At 47.7% G+C, this 20041-nt stretch overlaps 1 protein-coding gene across 1 annotated transcript in view; it reads left to right on the forward strand.

Moving 5' to 3' along the window:
* Positions 1-20041, forward strand: part of EPHA2 (EPH receptor A2) — a 36172-nt gene that overhangs the window by 12174 nt on the left and 3957 nt on the right. Inside the window, exons 2-15 of the mRNA XM_087915102.1 lie at positions 384-451; positions 2151-2811; positions 9908-10063; positions 11149-11481; positions 12364-12488; positions 12599-12758; positions 13353-13455; positions 14226-14281; positions 15049-15174; positions 15345-15527; positions 15648-15709; positions 16776-16985; positions 18502-18651; positions 19374-19567. Coding sequence (XP_087771228.1) covers positions 384-451; positions 2151-2811; positions 9908-10063; positions 11149-11481; positions 12364-12488; positions 12599-12758; positions 13353-13455; positions 14226-14281; positions 15049-15174; positions 15345-15527; positions 15648-15709; positions 16776-16985; positions 18502-18651; positions 19374-19567 — 2587 coding nt within the window. The remainder of the gene's footprint in view (positions 1-383; positions 452-2150; positions 2812-9907; positions 10064-11148; positions 11482-12363; positions 12489-12598; positions 12759-13352; positions 13456-14225; positions 14282-15048; positions 15175-15344; positions 15528-15647; positions 15710-16775; positions 16986-18501; positions 18652-19373; positions 19568-20041) is intronic.

The raw sequence follows: 20041 nt of genomic DNA on the forward strand, positions 1-20041 counted from the left end.
TATGTGACTTCAGGAGAAAATTAGCGCTCTACTCCCTGGGATTAGCCACTGGCACAAATGGCGTTCACTTCTTTTTACTTGAGACTTATTTGGTGGTTTTAAGTCTGTGTCTCTCCCTGCTCCTGCCCAAGCCATTCTCAGTTCCTCCTTGGGGATGGAGCCTCACTTCTCTCGGGGCAAGGTAAGGTTTGGAGGCTGTCTGGCATGACTTTTTCTGGGCTGCCTGCTATGCCAGAGGAAAGGATGCAGCTGTGAAATTGTCTTTTCCCCGTCCTGAAGTCTTGGTGTGTTTCTAGCGCTTTAAAGAGTTCCTGTTATTTCCCCGCCGTTTGAAGGGTTTATGGGGCTCGGGATACCGTCTAACCGGCTCTTTTCTCTTCTAGTTGTCCTGCTAGATTTTGCCAAGGCCCAGGGGGATCTTGGATGGCTCAATCATCCCTATGGAAAAGGGGTAAGTTTCTGGTTCTTCCTGGCAAAATTGCCCCCCTAGTCTAAAAAAAGTCAGCTTTCACAGTGTTAACTCGATTTTTGAGGGTGGAGTTTCCCTCTAGTGCAAGGCTGTCAAACTCAAATTTCATTGAGGGCCACATCAGGGTTGTGTTTCACCTTGGGAGGCCGGGGTGGGCGTGGCCAGCTCGACAACACTCGTGTCAGGGATTGTCTGTGGCGGCCTGAGTACTCTGCCAGCAAAAACAGGCTCCCAAGCTCCGTTTTCTGCTGCAACAGCCTCTTGTCAGCGAAAACGGAGCTCAGGAGGGCTGCAACGGCGGCCTTCCCGCACTCGGTTTTCGCTAGCAGAGGCACCATGGGCTAGTCCGTTGTTTTCAGGGTGACCACGTAGGCCAGATTTAAATACCCTGCGGGCTGGATCCAGCCCACAGGCTTTGAGTTTGACAACTCCTGCTCTAGTGGAAAGCATAACAAGCTTTGCTTAAAATATCTGTTTTCATTTTTAAAAGGGATTGGTTCCATTAGAAGGTTGAACCGAAACATTTTCTCTTATCGGATTAAAACAGTACAGGATACTGCTAAACTAATTGGGTCTTGAAAGGATGGGCAAATGGGGGGAAAAAAAGAGGCCCAAATGACCATTGGGAAGTAGTTCTAGGAATTAGAAAAGGCTGCCGTAGCCAAAGGCAGCACAGCTGTAATCTTAAGAAAGCCAGGGAAATCCATCTAGGTCCTTCGTCATTTTTGTAAGCAACTACACCGAGCCACAGTTCACAACGTGAGATTAGATGGATGTAGATGAGGAGTCTTTATTAGAATTAGATATGACCTTGTGGATGACCCTCACTCTGTCAAGGACCTTCGAGTTCTCATATCGAATGACCTAAGCATCAAAGCTCACTGCAACAGTATTACCAAAAAGGCTTTTAAGAGTTGTAAATTTAATTTTATGAAACTTCTCCTCTGGTAATACTGATTTGCAAACTAGGGCATTCAAGATCTTTGCTAGACCAATACTTGAATACGGCTCTGCTATCTGGAATCCGCACTGTATATCAGACATAAATTGAGCGAGTCCAGAAGTATTTTACCAGAAGAGTACTACACTCTTCTGTCCGCAACAGAATACCCTACACCACCACACTTGAGATTCTAGGCTTAGACAACCTTGAACTATGCCAGCTAAGATTGGACTTAAGCATAATATATAAAATCATATGTTACGACGTCTTACCAGTTAATGAATATTTCAACTTTAACCACAACAACACAAGAGCACACAACAGATATAAATTAAATATAAACCACTCCAAACTCGATTGCAGGAAGTACGATTTCAGCAATAGAGTGGTCAATGCCTGGAACGCACTACCTGATTCTGTTGCCACCTGCTCAAACTCCCACTCCTTTTTACCCTCAAACTAACCTCTATCGACCTCACCCCATTCCTAAGAGGTCTGTAAGGGGCGGGCATAAGCGCACAATTGTGCCTACTCTCCCTGTCCTATTGTTCCCCAATTATTAGTTCCTATTTCTTGTATTTAAACTTATGTTTATTCTTATTTCTATTATATTGTAAGCATTTGACAAAATAAATAAATAAAATAAAGAGTTGGCCGTGATGGCTCAGACAGAGGAGTTCTGTGGCTGTGCATGGTGTTCAAAGCAATACCGTGATGTCTTCTCCCTCCCTCCACCAGTGGGATCTTCTTCAGAACGTCATGAACGAATCCCTCATCTACATCTACTCAGTTTGCAACGTGCAGGAAGGCGATCAGGATAACTGGCTGAGGACCAACTGGATCTACCGAGGGGAAGCCCAGCGTATCTTCATTGAAATCCAGTTCACCGTCCGGGACTGCAACACCTTCTCGCCTGGGACGGGCACCTGCAAGGAGACGTTCAACCTTTTCTACGCCGAGTCGGACGTCGACTACGGCATCAATTTCCAGAAGCGCCAGTTTCAAAAAATCGACACGATTGCCCCCGACGAGATCACCCTGCTGGAAGACTTCAGCACCCGCAACGTGAAGATCAATGTGGAGGTGCGCTCGGTCGGGCCTCTCACCCGGAAGGGCTTCTACGTGGCCTTCCAGGACATCGGTGCCTGCGTGGCACTCCTCTCCGTCCGGATCTACTACAAGAAGTGCCCCGGAGTCTTCCGCAATATGGCCAGCTTCCCGGAAACCATCGCCGGGGCTGATTCGCAAGCCCTAGCCAAGGTGCCTGGCACTTGTGTGGCGGAAGCCGTGGCCACTGAAGAACCCTTCATGCACTGCAACTCGGACGGAGAGTGGCTGGTGCCCATTGGCGAGTGTCTTTGCCGAGAAGGGTATGAGAAAGACGGGGACAGCTGCAGAGGTAAGTAAACCGTGACTCTCCCTCTCGCTTCGTTTACTGAATTTCTAGTTTGTTCAGGCACTAAATGAACGACATTTTAAAAAGTTAAGGAGGAGAAATGTCAGTTCCGGCTTCTGTGAAAGTGGCGCGACTGGGTAGATTCTAGGATGGCAACCCAAGGGAAGCAAATGCTCTTATTTTCATTTGATTGGGGTAGGAGTATGTGTGGGAAGCTGGAATATTGCCGGGACGAGCAAAAGAGTTAAGAATGTGCATGGTGTAAAGGCCTCCATACACTTCCTTCTCCGAAGGCCCATAACTTAGCACCCTGTTCTGGGGTGAATCCGAGGGTGTTGCAGCCCCACGAGAAGGAGGGCATGTAATATCCAAGGAGAGGATTTGCCATGGCTTTTGTCCTTCCTGTGGGGAAATAAGGGGCCTCCAGGACAGACCCTGGCCTTGGAACTGACCATCGGGAAGCGCCGGCAGCTGGAGGCCTGGCAGGACAGAAAGCGCAGGTCTCCCTTGCGGCCACTCCTCAGGTGTGGTGTGGGAGGCCAAGCAGGTGTGTTTTTGGTCCTGCAGGAACTGCTGGAGAGCCAGCCGATCCCTTCCCTCCCTAGAGAGAGACACCCTCTGTCTCCTGGCTGGGGTGTGCCACCTCTGGCTCATTTCCTGCTTGACAAGAACAGCTGGGTGGCGGGGAGGCCTCGAATCCCACAGGCACCTGGCAGATCTGTTGAAGCCTTCTGACGGGACGGGTTTCCCCTCTGCTTCAGAAGCTACGGCTGGGTGCCGCACCGAAGCTGCACAGCTCCACTCTGGGCTCAAGCTACAGGTCCATCCGTGCTACTCGTTTCTGGCCCTAGGGGACGCTGCTCATCTCCATTACAAAGCCAAAGAGCCAGCGCTGTCCGAAGACGTCTCTGTGTTGATGTGATCGGCACGACTAAACGCCAAAGGCACACAAAACACTGCTCCCTTCCCAACAAAGAGGTCCCTATTTGTCTACTTGCATTTTTTTTACGTGCTTTCGAACTGCTCAGTTGGCAGAAGCTGGGACCAGGAATGGGAGCTCACTCCGTGACGCGGCAATGCTTGGGATTTTGAACCGCCGAACGGCCGGCCTTTCTGACTGACAAGCTCAGCGTCTTAGCCCCTGAGCCACCCATCTCTCTCTTAGGTCAGGATTCCATCACAAAGCCAGCTGATGTCCTCAACAGGTGACCCGGGCATTCCTTGGCTAGGCAGGACGTTCCAGCCAGCATGTTGTATAAAAGCAAGCCCAGACCCTACAGGGAGGAGGAGGTGCATAGGCGCACAAGGAGGCTGAGGGCAAGAAGATTGCGCCTCAGGAATGTGCCCAGAGTTTGCAGAGAGAGAGAGAGAGAGAGAGAGAGAGAGAGAGAGAGAGAGAGAGAGAGAGAGAGAGAGAGATGGAGTTCTCAAGGTTACGGAGCCCTCTTGAGTACACACAGCCTCCCCCTTCTTTTCCTCTTCGCTACCGACAGGCCATTATCACACTTCCCTCCTGCCAGACACCGGTGGCATTTGGCCCCTGATAACCAGTGTCGCCAGGACCCAACTATGGAGGAGGCCCTGTTTTTTTTTTTTAGGTCCGTCCTATTGCAACTCGGTGCCCTCTGGTGTGGCTAGGACGAAGCTTCCCATTGCAAAAAGCTCCTCTCTTTAAGCCCAACTACTCAGAAGAGACGGAGCATCTGCTGCTGAAGGAGCATCACTCACATCTTCTAAATCAGGGGTCTCCAACCTTGGCAACTTTAAGACTGGTGGACTTCTGGGAGTTGAAGTCCGCCAGTCTTAAAAGTTGCCAAGGTTGGAGGCCCCTGTTCTAAACGTCCTGCCTGGGCCTCCACCCTATCCAAAAGCTTGCTGTGAATGGGACGCACAAAGTGTAAACTTCCGATAAACAGCCTTTCGTCTTCTCCCTGCCTGCTCAGAACTGCACTTCAATCCACTGATATTTGCTGGATACTCAGCCACTTAAGGCTGACTGTTCTTTTTTGTATATATATATATATATGGGTGAGCAGCCATGCTGCGTTGGGCCAGTTTTGTTCTCCTTCTCCAGCCAGAAAGTAATGGCGGCAACAGCTTCTTCTACGAGGAGAATTGCAGAAAAGGAGCTTTTGGGTTAAAAAAAACAAAACCCCAAGGCCTCCAGAAAAGGCAGCCCTGGGTGGGAAACAAAGGAACAAACAGAGATATGCGGGGTTTCCTGCTTACAGCACACCCCCGCCCGCTCTCCTTTTCTGCCACCAGATGTTCCACTCCCAGCAACCAGCCAAGTCTCCCTCAGTCAGAGAAATGTGGGGCGGGGCTTTGGGGGTCCTTTTAAGCAGACCTCTTGGGTTAAGCGGGAATTCTTGGGCAGATACTCTCCCGTCGCCCACCTCCTTCTCCCAACAGGCTGGCACACCTTCCGCTTTGCCAAGCAAAGGGCAACTTTGGGCTTGCTTAAAACCCCGATATGGCATGAGACGCAGATGACCAGGGATTCAATGCACCTCATTCGGCATCTAAAACGCCGACTCTTTTTAAGATCCTGACGTGTACATTTCTAGTAACGTGTGGTCGATTCAAATGGTTCCAATTAGGTGGACAGGTTAGTTTTAGCAATATTAATCATTATTTAAAAAGGCACGGATTTAAAAGGAGTAAGCGTCTTCGGAGACGATTCTGGCTGCGGTGATATACCGATTTCAAAAGCGATGGGTTTACCTCCGCTGCTCCTACAAGTTCTGGGCTGCAGATCACGGCTGCCCTGTTCTGCCTCCCTTGGCTGCTATTTTGCAATCATCGAAAAATTCGGTAGCCTCGTTTGGTAGCGCTCTATCTGCTCATTTAATGCGGATATTAGAAATTGTCTAATTGGATTCCAGTTCAGATGTGATGTGACGCAGCCAACATGAAGGGAATAATCAGTATAATAAGCAAAGCATTACTCCGATGATTGGTGTGGCGTGAATTCCCCCCCCCCCCGAATGTTAAAATACAATTCAGAATCCTAACCAACCCAGGGCGGAGCTGCTGCAACAGTATGCGTTCTGAGTAAGAGTTTTAGGAGATCTATGCTGCCATTATGACTCCGCAGACGATACGTACGGCAGCTCAGCAACATCCTGACTATCCATTATACTCACCACTCCCAGTTTATACCAAGGAAGCAGCTGCTGGCACACCTGCCTGGGAAGCCCAAGGCAAGGCCTCAACATGCCTGCTAATTGCACATGGCCCCCTTTGGCCCCCAGGCACAAAGAGAAGTTTTCGCTAAGGAGGGACCGGGGGTGGGTGGGGCGGAGGGAGGAAGAGGGTGGGCCTGTTCCAGTTCTAAGATGCGCCCAGAATGTTTCGCCCTGCACATGTCTAGACAACCTGGGTTCTCTGGCCAATTTGGGGGCTTTGTTACAGTTAAAAAGACCCCCCTCACACACACACACATTTGCCCTTTGGATTCTTGATTAGAGAACGTGCTTCTAGGAAATAGAGTAATATACCAGCTCTTTACCCACTAAGATGGGCCGATCATAAATAGTGCTTGAGATTTAGTTTGATAACAGAGGACATAATTTGCGTGAAGATACGCCTAAATTTCATCCCCGGCATGAAAAAGTAACCCTACAGGGCCAACGTTGACTCAGATGATCCCAGGGTCTGAACCCTAGAGATGACAGGATACCGTACTGAAAATTTACAGAAAGATGGAAATAATCTCTGGCCATTTTCTGGAGCAGCTTAGAATCTTGTGGACCTTGGAAGTTTTCTAGCCCGGCCCCTTGCTCAAAGCAGGAAAAATCGTGCTGTTAACATCTACCATTGTTTTTTTTAAATAAAAATTTATTTTTAGACAAACATACACAACATAAAAACATAAAGCCTTCTTCCAATTATGTATATAAAAATGTGTCGGTTGGTTACAATTTTTTTGTGCATCCTCTCCATAGTCCTCACTTACCGTTATTTGTATATATTCTCACATCAATCAAATATTTCTAAATACATTATTATGATTGTTAATCATTCATTTGACTTATTGTTCCTTCGTGTTAAACGAGATATTCCATATTTTTCAATTGATTTATAACAATGCATATTATTATCCTAAATCCATCCAATAATAATACCTCTTTATTCTATATAATTCTATTCTCCATATATTGTAAAATTCTACCTATTTCATTACCTTATTTTATTTTCCATCCATTGATAGAATAGATCCCAAATCTTATCAAATTGTTTATCTTCTTGTTCTCTAATTTCAAACGTCAATTAACTCGTTTCGGCACTACCATCGTGTCCCATGTACAACTCATTTCAATGAGAGCTCCCTAAATTTCCATGTTGGGGTGAAGGGAACAATAAGGGATAAACAGTCGCACCGTTTATCAAAAACACGCATTCCAAGGTCTCTTGGTAGCATCTTCAGCCTTGCCTGCACCGCTTCTCCACCTCTATGAGCCCCACCGTCTCAGTCTCAGCCCTGCACGCTGCACCACCCCTTCCCTCCTGGTCGCCTGTCCATCTATGGGGCAGGTTTACTGCCTCAAATTTGTTTCCCTCCCTGAAAAGGGGCTGAAAAGGGACCATGGAAGCAAAATACAGCCTTAAACTTTGGAGCTAAGTCTTTTCCGTTCAACGTGTAATCTCTATGGTTTGCGCGATTCAATCTTTGCATGACAAAGTTTCCAGTCTAGGTAGAAGTTTAGAAGCACCGAAAGGGCTTAAGATGTTGAATCTACAGAAGCTCAAGGAGATTATTTTACCAAGGAGGGGATGTAGAATGTTATTCGGGGTCTCGGCGGTCCATGCTACTTTCCTCCCCCACTTCTATTCACTTGAATCTCACTAGAAATACATCTTTGAAGACTTGTGGACTTCAACTCCCAGGATTCCTCCTCCAGGCATGTTAACTCGGGAATTCTGGGAGTTGAAGTCCATGAGTCTTAAACTTGCCAAGTTTGAAGATAGATAGATAGATAGATAGATAGATAGATAGATAGATAGATAGATAGATAGACAGACAGAAAGACAAGACAAGACAAGACGACAAGACAAGACAAGACAAGACAGACTGGTAGATAGGTAGCTAGAGATGGAGATAGAAGATATTGTAGATCAGGGGTCTTCAAACTTGACAGCTTTTAAGACTTGTGGACTTCAACTCCCAGAATTCCTCCTCCAGTCACATTAGCTCAGGGATTCTGGGAGCTGAAGTCCACAAGTCTTAAACTTGCTAAGTTTGAAGACCCTTGGATTAGATAGATGATAGATAGATAGATAGATAGATAGATAGATAGATAGATAGATGGATGGATGGATGGATGGATGGATGGATGGATGGATGGATGGATGGATGGATGGATAGATGGATGATAGATAGATACTGTAGATCAGGGGTCTTCAAACTTGACAGCTTTTAAGACTCGTGGACTTCAACTCCCAGAATTCCTCCTCCAGTCATGGTAGCTCAGGAATTCTGGGAGTTGAAGTCCACAAGTCTTAAACTTGCCAAGTTGGAAGAGCCTTGCCCTAAAGCCACTTGGGTGAGTCTAGGGGTGCTAAGGCAGCATCCGTCATCAAAGGGTTTCTCCACCTACTCTTTGCCATTCCACCAGGGCTCCCAATGCCAGCAGAAGGAACCGGTGCAGCCATGCAAGACCAGAGCCCCAGAGCTCCTCCTCCTCAAACCCTTCTGGGGGGAGCCCATCCGTGTCTTTTCTTCCCACCCCTCGGCACTTGATTGGCTGGGGTTCTCATAAAAGATGCCCTTCCCCTCCCCTCCTGCTGTCCAAGCTTCTTCCCAAGAGGAGGTAGGTCATCTGAACGACCTTCACGGGCTCTCAAGTAGAGGGTCTTTCCTCCAGAAGGTCCCCCTCTGAGGCGACCGCGGTCCTGAGGGCGAGAGATGGTGGCTGGCGAGAGAGAGAGAGGGGCTCAAACCAGAACTTCCAAAGCCGCATCCTCTACCAATTCCTACTGGATATGACTCAATTCCCAGGGCACCACCGAGCAAAGCTGTTTCCGACAGGATAGTGTCATTGTCCAGGAAGTAAATATGAAGTATGTAGCTGGCCAGGAAGTCTTTAAGCTGAATGGCATTTTCTCTGCAGCCCTGTCCTGCCAACGTAATTACAAGGATATGCTACTTTCCAAATCTGCCGGAATCGGCAAGAGATGCTATAAAAAGCCAAAATGGCAGCCGGCAGATGCTCTGATCTCACCCACTTCTTTTTCTCGCCTCTGTTGCATTTTTCTAAAACTTCAGGGCCGGCAGGGCTTCATTTTTTTTAATTATTGGTTTGTTTGTCAAAAAAGTAAGTATAGATATGAACATGAGCATGAAGTAAATACAGATAAATGGGGAGAGTAAGGCAGCGATGGTAAGCACGCTGGTGCGCTTATGCACGCCCCCTTTAAGGTCCTTTTAGGAATGGGGTGAACTATGATAGTTTGAGGATGAACCTGTGAGAGGTTTTGAAATTACCCAGGTGTGCTCTCCTTGGACCTGTTTTTATTTCGGCGCTTGTACTAATACATTCATTCCCATTTTAGAGGTGGAGACTCAAGACCAATAAAGTGATTTGTTCACAATCCACCAGCAATCCTTATTATGTCTCCGCGTTTGATTGTAGCCGATGCTGACTAACTATATTCACTGACCAAGCTTGGCTTAATGCTGGTTGTGAAGAGAAGGACCAGGGGAAACAGGATAACAGCAGTCTTCCAATATTTGAGGGGCTGCCACAGAGAGGAGGAAGGGGGTTCAAGCTATTTTCTAAAGCACCCGAAGGCCAGACAAGGAATAATAATGGATGGAAAGTAAACAAGGAGAGATTCAACCTGGAAATAAGGAGAAACTTTCTGACAGAACAATCAACCCATGGAACAGAAGTTGCCCTCAGAAGCTGTGGGAGCGCCATCACTTGAGACTTTCAAGAAGAGATTGGACTCCCTATCTGTCAGAAATGGTGTAGGGTTTCCCGCTTGGCCAGGGGGGTTGGACTAGATGACCTACAAGGTCCCTTCCAACTCTGATTATCTGTTAAATCTGTTTGAAATGGCAGTTAACAACAACAAAAAATTGTTTTCCTTCCAGCTTGCTCGCCCGGATTCTTTAAACAAGACGTCTCCAATAGCGCTTGCTCGAAGTGCCCCGTACACACGCTGCCTTCTTCGGAAGGCTCCACTTTGTGTCCTTGTGAGGAAAGCTACTTCCGGGCTCCAAGTGATCCGGTTTCCATGCCCTGCACAAGTAAGTGAGACACAGAATCGGTCGCTGGGGAGGGATCATTGTCAGGAAGGAGGGTGGCTTTACCAGGTTAGGCGGTTGAGATAAGTGCTGGACAAAGCAAACAGTCTGTGTGTATCAGATCTTGGAAAGGGAGCAATGCACATTTCTTCACTCCGGTGGCGGGACCTACACTTTTATGACTTTTCCTCTGTTTAGTGAAACCATTCTGGAATTTTTTTTAAAAAAGCCCTTAGATTGGCGTCTACAATTTTGCTTTGCCCCTATCCCATCTAAGGAAGGAAGAAGCAAGTGCAGAATAGAAGGAGGAGATAAAGGGCAGAGAGAAATACACAACGTAAACCGAGAGAAAAACGGGCAGTTAATGCTCTGACCAAGGCTTCCTGAGTCAGTAACAAAGTTTAGTCCAAACAACTCTTCTTTTATTTCAGCGCTGGGAATTATGTGCGTTTCCAGCCTTTAATGAGTCCCAAATAGTCCCTCGAGATAAGCACCCACCTTTCTCTCCTTTGAATTGCTGCCAACAACTAAAGTGACAAATGAACTGTAAAAAAACAACCAAAGTACAAAGTCCACGCAGAGCTTCAAAGTTTAATCTGAACGAGCAAACAACTTTGCTTCCTGCAAAGGTTTTTCTACCTTTGCACTTCTTTTTTACTTTAATAGGAGGGCCAATCGCTTCCAAACCTTACTTCCGAGTCGCCTCTTTTGTTTTAGCTGCTCTTGCCTTCTAGCAGCTCTGTGCATGCACGTGCTGGGAACAGGCTCCCCTCGTTCCTCTGCCTCGCTGCTGCCAGATTCTGGAGGCTCCGGAATCAGCACATAACTCCCAGATGGTCCTGGCTCCATCTCTGTATCAGACACAGGACCCTCATCCAAGTCCTCCCCCAACTCCTGTACTGGTCCCTGTTCTTCCCACTGTCCAACTCTGCTACTGTCTGCACAGGCTGCCAGCGAACCACAACAGTTAATCAGTTAAATTGCTGGCTTAAGTAATCATCTTCGGCCTTAATCATCTTCGGCCTTGCATCCAAGAGATCTGGGCATTTTTTATTTTTCAATTATTCTTTTTGTCTCCTATCTGATAGAGCCCCCCTCGGCTCCTCAGGGGGTGACAGCAATCGGCCTGGGTGCTAAAGTCCAGCTACGTTGGTCTCCACCCCAAAACACGGGGGGCCGCCAAGATATCACCTATCGAGTGTCGTGCGAACAGTGCTGGCCAGATTCAGGAGACTGCCACGTTTGTGATTCCACTCTCCGGTATTCGGACAATCCACACAAACTCACCAGCACGTCTTTGATGATCAGTGACCTGGAGCCACATGTGAACTACACTTTCACCGTAGAGGCTCATAACGGAGTGTCCTCCTTCAGTACCCAGCGCAGTTACGGAGTCACTAGCATCAGCGTCAATCAGACAGGTAAAGGCCTTGGGTATTGTAACCGGATTAAAAGGGTTGGGATCTAGTGATACGGTCAGACGCCTATTGCCCGGGGCTCTCTGTTCGTGGCCCCTGGGTGGAATTAAGACAGAATTAAGTTCTTTGGTTCTTTGGTTCTGGTGAGACTCTGGGTCGTTTAGTTCTATATCAAAACACGTAATTTTGTGATACAGTTTATCAAATCCCTCAGTTTGAACAGACTCTGGTCTTTCAAAAACAAAATTGGCAAAGCCACTTAGAGCAGGGTTGGCAAACACATGAACACTCAAAAGAGCCATTTGGACCCACAGAAAAGAAAACACCAGGAGCCACAAAACCCTTCCCATGCCTGACTATTTCCTGAGCAGCCACAAAACTAGCATATGTAGTTGAATTAAATGTTCTGTTTTATTCTGAAACTTTCCTTTTCTTGGATTTATGCATGGCTGGCCAAAGAGGGATCGAAAAACTAAATAAATCGCTTGCTGGCGGGTGTCGCACATTGGCAGTCAGGACACATATTTTTGAGCAACAGGGAGCTGCAGCAGAGGGATGAAAGAGCCCCATGCAGCTCCAGAGCCGCAGGTTGCCGACTCCTGACTTAGAGTTCTATGAAAGGCTCTCCAAATTCTAATCATGGTTATAAGGGTGGAGGAAGGTTTCTCCTTTGGGACAGCCTCTTTAACCCTACGAAGCACACGAGTAACTTAAGTTGTCCCCAACTGAAAGGGGAGCAGCTTTTGATTCTGTAAATCCAACGTTGGGTTGATAGGCAATTCATGTCAGTTCATGTCATCGTATCTGACAAAGGCAATCGTGGGGAAAGCGTAACTGGCTCCATGCAGATTTTGTCAGCCCTTCTTCCTCTTCCTCCTTGTTCAGAACCACCAAGAGTAACTTCGGTGACCATGGACAGTCGCACCGCTACTAGTTTAACATTATCTTGGACTGTTCCTCCTCGCCAACAGAGCCATGTTTGGAAATACCAGGTTACTTACAAGAAGAAGGTATAACTCTTTGCCACCGTTGCAACTTCCTTGCGGGGGGCTGGTAATTTGTGGTAGAAAAAGTGAACCGCAGGGGCTTTATTTTTCTTTTGTTGTTGTCGTGGTTACAGAAGGATGAAAACAGCTACTCAGTTCTGCGCTCTGAGGGAAACTCGGTCACCCTCCATAAGCTGACTCCCAAGACCAAGTATCTGGTGAGCGTCCAGGCGCTGACACAGGAGGGACACGGAGCCCACAGCGTGGAGCACGAGTTCGAGACACTCTCTGGAAGTGAGTTTGCTTTGGGTCCTTTCCTTTCCTCTCTTCTCTTTCCCTTCCCTCCTTTCCTTTCCTTTCCTCTTCCTCTCCTCTCCTTTCCTATCCTTTCTCCTCCTTCCACCTTTCCTTTCCTACCCTTCCCTCCTTTTCTTTCCTTTCTTTTCTCCTTCCCTTCCGTCTTCCACTTTTCCTTTCCCATCCTTCCCTCCTTTCCTTTCCTATCCTATCTTTTCTTTTTTTCTTCCCTCTTCCACCTTTCCTTTCCTTCATTCTTCCACTTTTCCTTTCCTATCCTTCCCTCCTTTCCTTTCTTATCCTTTCTCTTTCCCTTCCCTCTTCCTCCTTTTCTTTCCTTTCCTATCCTTTCTCCTTTCCTTTCTTCTTTCATCTTCCCTTCCCTTCTTTCTTTTCCTTCCCTTTCCTATCCTTTCTCCTTTCCTTCCCTCTTCCACCTTTCCTTCCCTTCCTTTCTTTCTGCAGAGGAAGCTCTTAGGATTAATGAGGTGGTGCGGAAATTAAATCTAATACTGAGGCAAAGTTAATCATTTGAGAACCACCTATCTAGGTAATTTGTCTTTTCAAAAAGGCTTCCCATTCTCTCCATAGACGCAGAGGGCGTGAATATTGCTGCAGTCCTTGGGGGATCCATTGCTGGCCTCATCTTCATGCTTGCTGTCATTGTGATACTTTTTCTCTTCATTCGACAGAGGTTCGTGTATTGTTTTAAACTTCTGTTTCTTTCAAACATTTTAGGTGGGCTAAAAATGCCCCGTTTCCCATATTTTTGTCCTCCAAAAACACCCAGGCTCTGTGGGTATGGAAACAATACAAATCTTACGCCCAAACAAAAGAGCAGAAAAGGTTGGCAAACTGTCTCGTTTTCCTTACTCCAACCATTTTTTTTTCCAGCAACTGCATTTCCTGGGTTACTATTTTCTCTCTCCTTTTTTTTTTTTTTTTGCTGGAGTTTTTTCAAAGCTGGGGAGGGGGGATGAAGTGGGAGGGCGGAAAACGGGTAGGAGTGGGAAGGAAATGTAGAATTCCATCCAGATGACCGAGAATCTGGGCAGACATCTAGCCCTTTGAGAAATGCCTGTCAATTTAATCTCTCTTGGGTTTGCCATTAAAAAAATAAGTTAGAGTAGAAGAGAGCGTGCTAAGTTAGAGATAGGCGTATCGTCCAGTTTTTTTAAACCTGCAAGAAAATTAATATTAATAAGTAGGCCCAGGGCAAAAGAACGAACCTGAAGAGGAAACAACGAGAGCAGCTAAGATCGAGCAGCTAAGATCGATAAGCATCTCCCAAGCCGCCTTATTTCGAAGTTTTAATAACAATGGAAAAGGAGGAGGAGGAGGGAGGACTACAAAACAGACTTCTTTTAATCCAGCTGTTGAGAGATGCCTGTGTGTCTGTGGGAGGCATTGAAGACACTGCCTGTCTTTCGGGAATTATCAGTTAACCCTTCAAATTTCGTTTAGGAAAAAGAATTTGCGGGCCCGGCAGACTTCAGAAGATGTTTACTTTTCCAAATCTGGTGAGTATTAGTCCCTTGGTCGTATGGCTGCACTAGGGAAATTGGACACTGCAGATCATGAGGCGCAGTGGTTAGAGTGCGGCACTGCAGGCTACTTCTGCTGACTGCCGGCTGCCTGCAATTTGGCAGTTCGAATCTCACCAGGCTCAAAGTTGACTTAGCCATCCGTCCTTCAGAGGTGGATAAAATGAGGAGCCAGATTGTTGGGGACAAGAGGCTGACTCTGTAATCCGCTTAGAGAGGGCTGTAAAGTGGTATATAAGTCTAAGGGCTATTGCTACCTTCCTACCTTCCTTCCTTCCTTCCTTCCTTCCTTCCCAGTGGTTAGAATACAGTATTGCAGGCTAACTCTGCCCCTGTTAGGAGTTTGATCCTGACCAACTGGCTCAGGGTTGACTCAGCCTTCCATCCCTTCCAAGTTCGGTAAAATGAGGACCCCGATTGTTGTGGGCAAGAGGCTGACTCTATAAACCGCTTAGAGAGGGCTGCAAAGTACCGTGAACCCGTATATAAGTCCAAGTGCTATCGCTATTACTATGGAAAGGATCTAAAGTACAGTTTAGGCCCCGAGTAGGAACATTCATTCTTCGTATTTTTTTTAAAAGAAAAAACGGGTTTGCCTATTTCTATCCAATCACTAAGAGGCGTCAGACCGTGGAGAGAGGCTGGGTTTGGGTCGGATCATGCCACGGAGTCTCTCTCCCCTTCCAAGCAGGAAGCCCACTTGGTGTCCCGTTCCCATTTGTTGTATCCTTGTGACTCTGCAGATCAGCTCAAACCCTTGAAGACTTACGTGGATCCCCACACCTACGAAGACCCCAATCAGGCGGTCCTGAAGTTCACCACCGAGATCCACCCTTCCAGCATTTCCCGACAGAAAGTGATCGGAGCAGGTACCGGGTTCCAGTCCTCTCAAACAGGGCAGGGAAGAGAACGTGGGGAAGGGGGGGGGGCAGTTTGTTGGGTTTGTTTCAAGGCGGTTTAATCTCCCACTCCGTCGCAAATGATTCCAAGAGATTCTTTTTTCAAGCCCCTTCGTTGTTGTTTTTTCCCCCTCCGTTAGGAGAATTTGGCGAAGTCTACAAAGGGATTCTGAAAAGTGGCAAGAAGGAGAGCCACGTGGCCATCAAGACGCTGAAATCCGGTTACACCGAAAAGCAACGCATTGACTTTTTGAGTGAGGCGAGCATCATGGGGCAGTTCTGTCACCACAACATCATTCATTTGGAAGGCGTTGTCTCCAAATGTAAGTGCGGGGTAGAATCCTAGCTTGGGTCTTGTTTCCTGGCTCCACTTTCACCTGGGCGGTGATAGGAGGTGATATCTTCAGCGGGTTTCACCTGACAGCCTTTCCTTGTCTTTCCAGATAAGCCTTTCATGATCGTCACCGAATACATGGAGAACGGAGCCCTGGATAAATTCCTACGGGTAGGTCTACATCAGGGGTCTGCAACCTTAAGACACCCAGAGGGGTCCCGGGGTTCTCCACGCCCAAAGAGCTGGACAGGTGGATCGAGATACTTGGACCTGTTTCCCACAGAAAATACCGGGAACCACAGCACCTGGATGGGCGTGGTCAACTCAACATCACTCCCACCCAGTTACATGACACCCCCACGCCATGCCTACCCAGGATTTGTGGCTCCCGGTGTTTTCTGTGGGATATGGGTCTCTCTTCCTCCCCTCCCTCTCTCCCTTTCATTTCTGTTTTTTTTTTTTTGTTTTACCTTCTCAGGCCAATTGAGGAATGACTGGGAGGGGAGGGCGAGGGGCGGGGCCAGCCAGTGGTAGAATCACCCAACAGGGAGCCACAGCAGAGGGACCAAAGAGCTGCATGCGGCTCCAGAGCCGCGGTCAAGGGTGACAATGAATTATGTGTCTCAGAGTTGGTTACACCCAGGCAATATCACACCTTTAATTCTCAATAAATCCTTTTGAAGCTTTGGAAGTTTGATTCGAGACTATGATTTAAATGGGGTTAAGTGCCCGAATAGCCAACTCTGAGACACATAATTCATTGTCACCCTCAACCCTGGTTTTTCCCCCACCCCCTCAGTATACCGTACTTCACATTCTCCAGTGGGACACATATCTAGCCAAGAGTCATCTATCATGCTCTCCAATTAGAATGTGCAGTGGCAGAAACTTCGGTCACCTAGAAACTATCTTTGAAAACATTTATGGAATGCACTTTCAGTTTTGCAAGCTGCTACACTGCTCCCCCTTCCCTTTCTGTTGGCAACTCTAAAAAGACCCGAGAAATATTTTATGAGTTGACACGAGGATTGCTGGCACCCGGTCTACACCCTTCCCTCTTCCAAACTTCTTCCCCCGTTGTCGATCCTCCCTTGTGAATCGGCCCTTTCAAATTCTCCAAAGCGAACGGGGCTGAAGGTAGGTCTGTGCCAGACGCGATCACCTATTTAAAATCTTCCTCTCAAGTCAGCAGAAAGGATGGCGGCTCTGAATCCTCCCGCTCTCTTTGGTCCAACAGGAAAAAGACGGGGAGTTTTGTGTCATCCAGTTGGTAGGCATGTTGAGAGGAATCGCTTCCGGAATGAAATATTTGGCCAGCATGAACTACGTCCATCGGGATCTGGCTGCTCGCAATATCCTCGTGGACAGTCAGCTGGTGTGCAAAGTGTCCGATTTTGGCCTGTCCCGTGTCCTGGAGGATGATCCTGATGCTACTTATACCACCAGCGTAAGTGATCCCAGATTACTATCTTCTCTCTTATGTGACGAATTGCCGCGAGATTACTACAGCTGAAGCAAAATGTCTAGAGCTTGTTGTTAGTTGCAAAGTCGTGTCTTGACCCATCGCGCCCTGCGGACAATGTTCCTCCAGACCTTCCTGTCCTCTATTATCCTCTGGAGTCCATTTAAGCTCACTCTGACTGCTTCAGTGACTCCATCCAGCCCCTCCTTCTCTGCATTTCCCTCCTCCTCCTCCTCCTCCTCCTCCTCCTCCTCCTCCTCTTCTTCTTCTTCTTCTTCTTCTTCTTCTTCTTCTTCTTCTTCTTCTTCTTCTTCTTCTTCCTCTTCCTCCTCCTCCTTCTTCTGCCCTCTATTGTTCCCAGCATTCGGATCTTTTCCAGGGAGTCCTTCCTTCTCATGAGGCGGCCAAAGTCTTTTGAGTTTCCTCTTCAGGATCCAGCCTTCTAAAGAGCAGTCAGGGTTGATCTCCTCTAGGACTGACCGGTTTGATCGCCTTCAGTCCATAGGGCTCACAGGAGTCTTCTTCTCCAGCCCCAGAGTTCAAAGGCCTCCATTCTTTGGCGCTCAGCCTTCCTTATGGTCCAACTTTCACAGCCATGCATTGCAACTGGGAAAGCCATAGCCGTGACTCTATATGCCCTTCGTCTAGAACATAAGGGAACTATCGCTAGGTTGAATGAGAATCTGGGAAAGGAGGAGCTAAAAAGGAAGATGTCAACAGATGAATTTGTTTTATTTCACAGACTCCAGTGACGGGGGTAGGGAATGAAGAAACGGCTCTTTTCCCAGTTTATAAACCAGCGGGGAGGTGGCCAAGTCCCCAGCCCAAAATTGATTTGTGTCCTTTAACAGAGCTCTAATGCTTGCTACTGCTCTGTCTCACTTTTCACTTCACGTGTATGGAAGGTTCCTGGCCTAGCATGTGGGTTTGAATTCAAGTCACTCTGGTTTGTTAAGCAAGATTTACAGCTTGTCCTTGTACAAAAACCAGGGCCCTGTATACCTCATTGAACAAATCATGATTAAAGCAAGTATTCCACAGCGCAAATATGTGGATCCCAGCGGAAGCCTAAATGGGTAGGGATATGTTTAGACAACCAAAAGAGATCAAAGTTCTTTGAAGTCAGGGGAGGACACTTATTTATTTACAAAACAATAGATTATTTACAGTTTATTTATCAAGGTGACATACTTTCCTCTGCGATTTGCCTCCTTCCAACATAGCAATAGCACCTAAGACTTCTATACTGCTTCACGGTGCTTTGCAGCCCTCTCTAAGCAGTTTACAGAATCAGCCTCTTGCACGCCAAATAATCTGGGTCCTCGTTTTATCGACCTCAGAAGGATGGAAGGCTGAGTCAACCTGGAGCCTGGCAAGATTCGAGCTGCCGAATTGCAGGCTGCCGGCAGTCAGCAGAAGTGGCCTGCAGTACTGCACTCTGACCACTGCACCAACCGTGACTCTTTCCTCGCAAACATCATTTGCTTTTCCTCCCACTCAGGGCGGGAAAATCCCCATCCGATGGACAGCACCTGAAGCCATCTCGCATCGCAAGTTCACCACTGCCAGCGACGTCTGGAGCTATGGAATCGTCATGTGGGAGGTGATGTCCTATGGCGATCGGCCTTACTGGGAGCTCTCCAATCATGAGGTGAGACCCCAGTACCAGATACGGGATTTAGCCCTGACAACGCCCCTCCTTTTAACACTCTTGCTCAAAGGGTGGCCTAAAGACATTCCCACTGGTGGACCAGAAATGCCACGTCCAGTCAGGAACAGAGGAAAGAGCCTTCCCATTTCCTTGGGAACTGTAGTTCATCTTCAGCAGGGATTTATTTTAGGATCCTGGGCCTGGAGGGGGCCCTGGAGATCTTCTAGTCCAGGAGTCAGCAACCCGCAGCTTTGGAGCCGCATGTGGCTCTTTCATCCCTCTGCTGCGGCTCCCAGTCACTCCAAAGGTGAGTCACAACCGCCGACGTGCGACACCCGCTGACACGCGATTTGAGCTTTTCGACCCCCAGTAGGCCAACCATGGATAAATCCAAGAAAAGAAAACTTTCAGAAGAAAACAGAATGTTTAATTCAACTACATATGTTAGTTTTGTGGCCGCTCAGGAAATAGTCAGGCATGGGAAGGGTTTTGTGGCTCCCGGTATTTTTTTTCTGTGGGAAACGGGTCCAAATGGCTCTTTTGACTCTTTAAGATGGCCAGCCCGCCGTTCTTGTCCATTCCAGGCAAATAGATAAGCAATCTTTTCTTAAAACCCTCAAGTGATGGGTTCCCTCACAACTCCAGGCAGTTCACTGCCATCCGAGCCAGGAAAATCCTCCTTTAGCTCCATTTTCCACCCTTGTCGTCCCCTTCCCAAATAGGTCATGAAAGCAATTAACGAGGGCTTTCGACTTCCTGCCCCCCTGGAGTGCCCTTCTGCCATCTACCAGCTGATGATGAGATGTTGGCAGCAAGAGAGAAGCCAGCGGCCTAAATTCACTGACATTGTTAGCATCCTGGACAAGCTTATCCGCGCTCCTGAATCCCTCAAGACTATGGCGGAGTTTGACCCTCGGTAAGTCTTCCTCTCGAACATTGCTTGCAGTTTGGGAACCTTTCTCTATGCCTTTCGGCCCTGACTCTTGACCTAGAACAGGGTCAGTTAACCTTTTCCGTACCGAGTGCCAAAATGGGAGTGTGCACGCGCATGCTGAAAACCAGAACAGCAGCTCCCGATCGTGCACGCGCAGGAGCACCAGAAACTGGAAACTTAGCACACCCGGTCTTCCGGTTTCTAACCTGCGTACGCGCCTAAAGACCAGTTGGCGCTCCAGGGAGCTGCTCTTCTGATTTCCAGAGCTCATGCGTGTGCAAAGACCAGCTGGTCGGAGCACATGTGCATGCCGGAATCCAGAAGAACAGCGAGTGATGGCTGACATGCCCAGAGAGATGGCTGGGAATAGGCTGAAAAACAGCTTCTATCCCAGGGCAGGAGCTCTGTTGAATTCTACTGTATAGTGCAGTGTCGGGGGTTTTCATTTCAATGCGT

This window comes from Pseudonaja textilis, chromosome 18 (genome assembly GCF_049901715.1).
Source record: "Pseudonaja textilis isolate UNSWEBS1 chromosome 18, rPseTex1.2, whole genome shotgun sequence".
NCBI lineage: Eukaryota > Metazoa > Chordata > Lepidosauria > Squamata > Elapidae > Pseudonaja > Pseudonaja textilis.